Raw genomic sequence first — 8,775 nt, 5'->3', positions numbered from 1 at the left:
AGTGAAGTTTATTCCCAACAAAGTTCCCCTCCCCCCTTCCCAGCCCAGGACAGGGACAGACAGGCTGGGGCAAAGATGGGGCTCCAGTGGCTGAGGGGCCTTCGAGAAACAAGGAGGGGCCCTGGCCACACCACGTCTGGCTCTCCCGGCCTGGCTGAGTCCTCTGCGCCTCCTGCCCAGCCCTTGGGAGGGGGAGGGGGCGCTGGCTCCTGGGTAGTTCCAAAGTGGAGTGTGAAAATAGAGAGATATATATTTCTGTGCAGTGGGCAGTCCAGCGTGGCACTCACACCTCTGTCTGGAAGTCGCCATCTGGTGGTTCTGTGGGCTCCCAGGCTGCTGCCCGGTGCAGGGCCAGCCGTTCTCGGGGCTTGGGGGGCAGTGAGCCCAGCGTCATAGATTTGAAGGTGCTCCAGCTCTGATGCCGTCGATGTTGGGACAGGCCAGGACGCTCCCCAGGGCTGGGCTTCTCCTGTGGAGGGAGCAGGAAGAGCCGTGGCGAGGGCCAGTATGGTCTTACCCACCCACTGTTCAGAACAAACTGAGGATGCCCCCGAGAGGGCCGGTGTTGCCCAAAGGTACAGAGCACACAGGGGTCAAAAGTAGAGTTCAAACATTGATTCGCCTGGCTCGAGTTGGGCCTCCTGACCCTGCACTCAGTGGGCCCTGGGACTACGTCTCCTGTCTGCTGCTCACAGCCCATGGTGCCTTCCCATACTTTGCACAGACCAGAACGACTGCTTGCATCGTAGACAGCCTTTGGACAGGCAGGCGAAGGCTGCCCAGGCAGGGTGGGAGGGCATGAATCCCTCCAACTGCCCCAGCCCAGCCAAGGGGACTCGTGCTGCATGCGCTCCATTCTTTGCCCCACCCAAGGACACACTCCACCACTTCTGCTGCCACTGGGGCCACAGGTCAGAGGTGAAACCCTGGGCTTCAGGCCCGGACAGCTGCAGAGGAGCCCTCACCTTGGCTGCAGACTGGCTGTGGTAGCGGTCAAAAGTGTGGAATTTCTGGTTGAGTTCATGGTACAGCTCTGAGTGCCGCTTCCGGGTGTGCATCACCTTCTAGGAGCCACTGGACGTCAGTGGAGGGCTCCCTTGGACCAGCACCAGGGAGCTATCTCCACAGCCCCTACCTGGGGCGCTCAGCAGCCTGGGGCCCACCTCCCAGCCTCTGGGACAAGGCTGGCTCTCTCTGCCCCAGAGCCCGAGCCTGGGCAGGAGGGAAGAGTGGGAAGGTCCCACAGAAACCACAGGGTTGGCCAGGGTCCTGGGTCAGGCCCTGCAGTGGCCTCCAGGGACAGATGCTCCATCCCCAAACACACACTGCACTCACCTCAAAGTCCAGGTCTGAATACCGCAGCTTCTTCCGCTGAGAGGATGCAAGGAGGAGGCAATGAGCAGAGGAAAGCATTTTACCACAGGCATAAGGCCCTGAAAACAGCCCGGGCCCAACCACACAAACATAACTCCCTGCCCCAATCTGCCACTGCCTCGTCTGCTGCCCATTACAGTTACCCACACAATTTTGAACATCATCCTGGACCCCTCAAAAACGCCGCCATATTTATTGCTGCCTCCCACACAAGGAGCTCAGCACTGGGCCCTCCCTCAGTGGCCCAACCATAGGCAGGTGTCCACAGAACTAACCCTCCGAGATGTTGCGTGCACCCCTCTCCAATGCCAGCGTTCCTCTTTCTGTCTTGTTATGCCTTCCTATTTTTGCCATCTGTGGCAGGACCAGGCACCAAATGTTCAAGAAGCATGTTAGTAGAAAAACTAAACTTGTGACCCCTTTTAGCAGCTAACTTAAATTTCTTTGTGGAGAAGATAAGGAGTATGTTTCCTTTCTTTCCCCAATCTTTCTTTTTTTTGGTGGTAATGGAGATTGGATGAAGGCCTTGTGCATGATAGGCAAGCACTCTAATACTGAACTACATCCCTAGCCCTTTTTTATTTCTTTTAAATTTTGAGATAGAGTCTCATTAAATTGCCCAAGCTGGCCTGGAACTCAAGATACTCCTGTCTCAGCCTCCCAAATTAGCTGGATTACAAGTATACACAATCACACCCAGCTCAGGGGAGATTTACATGATGAACATGAGCAGCCAATGGTTTCTGAGCAATGACTCTAGCTATCTTCCCTATCCATATCCCCCTCATTCTTCCAACTAGAGTTCTAGTATGTTCTACACACCACTAGCTATGGGCCGTGGTGACTGCCACCTGCTTGTTCCTAGTGATTCTCTGCAGGGAGCTGGCTGGAGGGAAAGGAGAACATCAACAAAAAACACCTGAGGAAGGCCACAATATCTGAGGGGCTTACAATATCTCAGGTAGAGAGGGCTATTATCACAGGCCATAGATAGTACTTGAGGCTGATTTCAGAGTTGATAATGACAATAACACCCAACTTTCTAGCACTTCTTACTTGCTCCACACAAAAATAAATGCCTTATATCACTTAATCCTTCCAACAATCTTACAAAGATACTACTGTTATCCTCATTTTGCAGACAAGGCAACTGAGGCACAGACCGAGTAAAGGATTTACTCTCTATCTCACTGCCAGTCAGCAGTGTCCAGGCTGGAACCTGGGGTCATGTGATGAGGAGGCCCAGACTCAGCCTCTGTTCTGTGGCTTCTCTAACAATTCAGCACCTTGCCAGAGCCAGTCTCCCCAAACAAGGACTCATCCTGACAGTCACCCCAAAGCAGGCATGGAAGCAAGAGTGAGGGAAGTGAGAAGTACACCCCTCCGCATGAAGTCCAAGTCCATCCGAAGGATTCAGACACCCCGGGATTTCCCCGGAGCAGCCACAAGCCCCCGCAGAGGGAGAAACGCGCGCGGCATATACACCCTGGTGCCTTGGGCTCAAGGTGCGGCTCTGGCGAGGATGACAGCCGTCCTTTTCGTCCCAGCTGCAGCCTGTGACTTAGACATGGTCTCAGGCACACAATAAGCAGACCCCCCTCCCTGTGCTCTGCAGCCCCTCACCTCCAGAGAGCCCAGCTTCATGGTAGAGCCAGGCACTGTGCGAGGCATGGTCCGGCTGCGCTCCCCTGGCTCGGGCACTTGGCGGGCACTGGGTGTTGGCGGTGGTGGTTGGAAACTCATCCCATAGGGGTTCTGTAGAGACCCATAGGCAGGGCCCAGCCCCAGGCTCGAGTGGTCCACGGACAGGAAGCTGGGGTAGCCTTCAGTGTGGGTCAGTGCCTTAGCAGCCCGCCGGGGGGTCCCCTCGGGCCGGGCCCTGGGGGCATCCTCAGCCCCTCCACCCCCACTGCCGGGCTGCAGGCTCATAGTCCGCCGGGGCAGCACCATGTAGTCCCCCTCGGAGCCAGGCTCGGTGGGCCGCAGCCACGTGAGGTCCAGCTGCCGCAAGCCACCCTCCCCGCACATGTACACAGGGTTGGTCTCCTGGGGGGGTGGTGGCTCGCCCAGCCCTGGTGAAGCAGCCATGGGCACCAGGATGTTCCCAGGCAGTGGTGAGAAGCTGAGGCCACCCTCAGGACCCACAAGGCAGGACTTGGGCTCCTCGTCCTCGTCCAGGGACAGGCGGGATAGTGTGCCCGTGATGGTGGATGGATTGCAAGTGTTGACCTCCTTGAACAGAACTGGGGACAGGAGTAGGAGGGACGGGTGAGTCCTGAGGAGAAGCAGCCCCTAGACCCCCTTGCCCAGGCTGGGTAAGTAGTAAATCTGGGACAGGGAGGGAAACTACGACCTAGAGAGTTGGTTGAGTGGTTGGTACTCTCACATGCCAGAGACAACTGGCTCAGAGGTCCACAGGGAGGCAGAGCAGGAAGCAAAGACAAGGCCCAGCTCCCACAGGGCCTGTTGCATATCCTGGTCTCTATCCAATATCCCAAGGCTGTCAAAGGGTCCTGTTCCTCCCACGCCCCGGGCAGCACCCCCCTCCAGAGACAGGACAGGAAGCTGTTTCCCAGATGTACACAGTAAGTGGCATTCACAGCCTTGACCCCCACCTCAGGGCTGCCTGATGCCAAAGCTGGACTCCAGCACCCATGCCCATCTCGCTGTCAGGGCCTCCCGTGATGGAGCTTGGGGCCCCTTCTTGCTCATCCCTGGGGCTGCTTTCAGGTCCATCCTAGCAGACTCACCTGTTTGACAGGCCAGATCCACATCCTTTTCAAAGTCTGACTATAGGCGGACAGGCAGAGAGCAGATGGGCAGAGGGAAGATCAATGTATCAGGGGAAGGGAAGGGGGGCTCAGGTTCCCCATTCCCAGCTCTTTTCAGTACGCCCACCAGATGTGCTTCCAGCAGCACGCTGCCCAACAGAGCCTGGCGGGGCGGGTGGGCAGACTGAATGGGGAAAGTACTTGCTCAATGCCACCCCACTGTCAGTGTCTGAGTTTCAATCAAACCTGGTCTCTGCCCCACTCCCATTCCAGGGAAGGTGAATGGCTTAGAGCAGGATCAGGGTGGGATAATCAAGCCTCCTTACTCACCAGGATCTGCAGCTGCCCATTCTTACATGAGTCAGGGGAGTCTTCGCTCTCATCAGCCCGACACACGCCCATCTGGCATTTTACCACATCCTGGACCTGGGAGCAGAGGGCACTTGCTGGACCTCAGGTCACTGCAGGGCCCCGACTACCACTGGCTGTGTCCCCGACCCGAGGAACCCTGGCATATAGGCAGGTATGAAGGAAAGACATGCATCCAGCCCCAGAGAAGGTGATAACTCCCGGGCTGAGCTGAAGGGGAGAAGGGGCCCCAGGAGGCCAAGCTAAGGCTGTCCAGATGATCAGTGTCTACACCCTGGGCTGCCCAGCTGGAGCGAGAAGCAGCCTGGTCAGTCCTCAGTCCCTCTGGTCCACTCGGTGGGAGAAGCCAGAGGCCTGGTAGAGCGTGGAGGCCAGGCAGGGTTGGGAGAGGCCCAGCCCACCTCTCGGCGCAGGAAGCAGTGCACAGCGGTGATGACAAAGCCCTGTGCAGAGTTGAAGACAGCAAAGAGGGCCTGGAAGAGGACGGAGCGGCGGTCTGTCATGGCTAGGACAGCAGACATCCAGGTGAGCGCCAGAAGGGGTAGCACCACACAGGAGCTCCAGAGCGAGGCCCTGTAGGAAGAGCGACAGAGGGTCTATCAGAGTGACACACTAGGGGACAGGGTGACAGGAGCCTAGACCTCCACTTGGCTTGGGGACTGGCAGGGCCCCGATTTCCAGGACCTCAGTAATGTCCCCAAGTAGAGAGCCATAGAAACAGAACAGAGACAGCAGGGAACTGTGGGTCAGAGCAGGGACCAGGAGAACTAGGAGAGACGACACAGTGGGACTGAGGCAGGGGCAGAGGCAACATCAGGAGACAGAGACAGAGACAGAGAAGGTGGAAAGGGCAGAGAGAAGCAGAGGCAGGTAGATGCAGGCAGGAGGAGTGTGAGCCCCAGTTTTCCCAGAATCACCTGGGGAGCTTTGTAAAATACACAGGCCAGGGCCACCTCCCCAGAGATTCCACTTAGGCCGAGAGAGGAGGAGAGAAGAGGGACAGGGAGAAGGGTGACAGCCACGGTGAGAGAGAGTATGAGACAGAGATACCCAGACAGGAAGATTAAACAGGCAGAGCACGCGGAGGACGCCAGAGCACAAATCCTCGGGGAGATGGGGCCAGCACCGGCAAGGCAGAGGCTGTCCACCTGGGTCCCCTCGGAGGAGCTGCCTGGCTCCCAGTGGCTGCTCAGAGCCCAGGGCAGCAGGGTTACAGCTGAGCTGGGGTAAAAGCTGGGGTCAGGGCCAAGCCTACACACTCCAGCCTCTTCGCCAGGGGAGGGCAGAGAAAAAAGGCAGACAGGTCCTGGCCTCCACGCTGTACCCCTCATGCACACCTGCTACAGACATGAGGGATGAAGGGTTGCCTTGCCCTACTGGGCCAAGTGCCATACCTGGCCTACTCTGCCCATGGCACTTGGCGGGTGGGGGAAGTCAGGAACAGCTCCAGACAGGTCAGAGGTAGCTGGGGAGGCCAAGGCAGAGAGATGGGCAGCGGGGCAAGACCTGTCCTAGAAGGGTGGCTCAGAGCTTTTCAGCCCTGCAGGGAGCAGGCACAGTGGTCTCTGAAGCTCTTGGAGGTGGAACCAAGATCAAGAGAGGGTCTAATCACAGTAATAAGAACTACCATTGATTAGTCATCAATTCTGTGCCAGGCCCTACACTGAACACTTTACATACATTATTTCAAATTGTGATCAAAACAACTCCAATGAACAGGCCTAAGGGTTAGTATCCTGATTTACAGATGAGGAAACTGGAGTGTGCCCAGCTGGGCAGAGAGAAAAGAGCTGGGACACAAACCCAGCTTGGCTGACTCCAAAGCCCAACAAGCCTTTAACTGCTGGTTCAGCAGACAGGACAGGGAGGCAGATGGTAGTGCAAGGCAGGGGTTTGCAATGGCAGGGCAGGAGGCCTCCAGGGGTCCCAGAGGTATGCAAGATAAAGCTGGACCTTCACTGCTCAGGGAGGCTCAGACGCACCTCCAGCCCCGGTGGCAGAGGGGGCCCTCGTGGATCCATTCTACTCCTGCATGGCTCAATTTTAAGATTCTCAGCTTCTGGGGGGTGGGAATGGGTTCCAGTGAAGTAATTGTCTACCTCCATGATTCTGTCTCCGATTGATTTTAGGGTTCAATGCCTCTGAATTCTAAGTCTTGGGATTCTATGACAGATGATAAGACCACAATTCGCTCATTCTAACATTCTTAGCTTCTGATTGTCTTATTCTAAGATTCTATCATTCTAATTCTAAGGTTCTATAGCTCAAGAATTCTAAAGGCCTAAGTCTCCGAGTCTCTGTAGGTTGGTGTTGTGAGCAGGAGGAGTCTGTGGCTGTGCCTGGATAGAACATTAGCCAGGAGCAGGGGCAGGGGTGGGAGGGATGGGTGGGCGAAGGAACCCAGCACCTTGGGGAGACAGACAGTTGCTCCCTGTCGCCCTCTGCCACCTTATCCCGAGCCTTGGAGAGTGCGTGGCAGTAGACGGGCAGGGCAAGCTCTCCAAGGCACTGGGCTGATGAAATCCCTCCCTCCTCCCACCCTGGGCACTGTCCCCCCATTCCTTTGCCCAACCCACCCCCCACCGCCCCCCAGGGGGCACGACTAACATGGCGTTCCTGGCCGAGGCTGAGCTGAGCAGGGGGCTGGGGACCGCTCCACACGCTGAGCAGGGGAGGAGCAGGCTGGCCCAGGGGCACCGCTCCGACCTCGGGGGCGGCACAGACACGGGAAAAGGGGGAAACACATGGGAAGCCGGGAGACAGGGGCAGAATGAGCCCCGAGAGGGGTGGGAGGGGGAGGGCAGATGAGAGAGAGAGAGCTGGGTTAGGGTGGGTGAGGGGCTGCAGCTGAGCACTCCGGGTGCCCACCTTGCCTGCACCCTTGATGCACCAAGGTTGGGGAGCCCCAGTCAGCATCATCAAGCCCTGAGTCTCCAAGCGTGCCCTCAGCCCGCCCTCCCTGAACCATTTTCCAGAAAGGCCAAGTCGCAGAGGCCTTCCCTTACCCGGCCCTCTGCTTCTTGGATTTGTCAGAGATGCCATCGCGTGCCATGAGCTTGTTGAAGACAATGATTCCGATGAGCATATTCACCTGGGGGCCAGTGCAGCGGAGTGGGGGAAGACAGGGTCACGAGGTGCCCTCCACGCAGGAGAGCAGGGAGGAGGCAGAGGGCTGGACAGGAGGAATCCCTGGGACCACATCCCTCCCAGAACACTGAAAGGGGCACATACCAGGACAATGACAGCTGCAGGTCCCACAAAAGCATACAGCAGGCCACCTTCCAGGGAAAGCCAGCAGCTGGGGTCGGGGGAGAAAAGAGGATGTCAGAAACCCAGGAGGCTCCTCCTCGCCCTCCAGCGCCACCCCTCGATTCCAGGGCTGCCATGCCCACATCACTAATGGAGACCCAGCCTCAATGGGGTGAGAGGGAGCCATTGGCCTGTGCGGAGCCTCAGTTTCCCCTGCAACAAAAATCAAGAACATCAGGTCCAGCTCCTGGAGCTACCACAGGAATGAAATAGGCTGACCTGAGTTCAGTGTTCTTTGAGATTACCCAATCCCGGTGCATCATTTTATAGCTAGGGAAACTGAGGCTAAGAGATAGAGGAACATTCCCAAAGATCCGCAGCAGGTATAGGCCAGGATCTCAGCCAATAAGTCCTAATGCCCAGGCCAATCCCTTAACAGACTCCCTCGTCCTACCCCCACCTGCCACAGGAGGCCCACGTACTAGCTGGATGTACCATATCCTTTGGTGCGGGTAAAGCCAACAGACACAGCCACCACGAGGGCAGGCAGACCTGGGGGAGTGGGGGAGCAGGAAAGCCAAGGTGAGATGGCTGCTGGTGCTCAGGGCCCCCTCACTCCTCTACCCATGAGTCTAGGTGACCCTGGTGCCCAGAGAGCTGGACATGGGACAGGGCCAGAGCAGAGCCCCCGGCTGCCCCTGCCCCACAAAGCCCAGCAGCAGAGTCCCGAACTGGTCCTGCTCACCCCAGCCCAGGCAGAGGAAGCGCTTGCGAACGAGGCGGGTGCGCATCCGCCCAATGACAGCCAGGTAGGACTGCCAGGCCTCAGTGAGTACCCAGCAAAAGGAGGACAGAAAGAAGAAGTGCAGGAAGGCAGCCGTCATGGTGCACACGCCCTGCAGGGACAGGGAACCGGAGGAAGTGGCCCTGAGCAGCCGCCAGGGCAGGAGGCCCTGCTTCCCAAGCTGGCTGCCGGGCGCCCTTGCGGACAGCCGCCTACCCAGGCCCCACC

General features: G+C 57.7%; 1 protein-coding gene across 10 annotated transcripts in view; it reads right to left on the bottom strand.

The window, feature by feature from the left end:
* The window catches only part of Adgrb2 (adhesion G protein-coupled receptor B2), a 29,909-nt gene continuing 21,134 nt past the window's right edge, over positions 1–8,775 (bottom strand). For 4 of the 10 annotated variants that reach the window (XM_010621585.3, XM_010621590.3, XM_010621589.3 and 1 more), the window contains 12 exons: positions 8,509–8,659; positions 8,246–8,315; positions 7,746–7,812; positions 7,520–7,605; positions 7,122–7,220; positions 4,916–5,087; positions 4,476–4,571; positions 4,125–4,164; positions 2,998–3,617; positions 1,336–1,371; positions 966–1,064; positions 1–469 (listed from right to left, as the gene is read on the bottom strand). In XM_010621585.3, coding sequence (XP_010619887.2) covers positions 284–469; positions 966–1,064; positions 1,336–1,371; positions 2,998–3,617; positions 4,125–4,164; positions 4,476–4,571; positions 4,916–5,087; positions 7,122–7,220; positions 7,520–7,605; positions 7,746–7,812; positions 8,246–8,315; positions 8,509–8,659 — 1,722 coding nt within the window. In that variant the 3' untranslated portion in view covers positions 1–283. The remainder of the gene's footprint in view (positions 470–965; positions 1,065–1,335; positions 1,372–2,997; positions 3,618–4,124; positions 4,165–4,475; positions 4,572–4,915; positions 5,088–7,121; positions 7,221–7,519; positions 7,606–7,745; positions 7,813–8,245; positions 8,316–8,508; positions 8,660–8,775) is intronic. The other 6 variants (XM_010621587.3, XM_010621592.3, XM_010621591.3 and 3 more) reach the window with 3 other exon arrangements.

Source organism: Fukomys damarensis, unplaced genomic scaffold (genome assembly GCF_012274545.1).
Source record: "Fukomys damarensis isolate Sample0158 unplaced genomic scaffold, DMR_v1.0_HiC HiC_scaffold_23, whole genome shotgun sequence".
NCBI lineage: Eukaryota > Metazoa > Chordata > Mammalia > Rodentia > Bathyergidae > Fukomys > Fukomys damarensis.
Note: the sequence above shows the minus strand (reverse complement) of the source record. Positions and strands in the feature narration are given on the sequence as shown.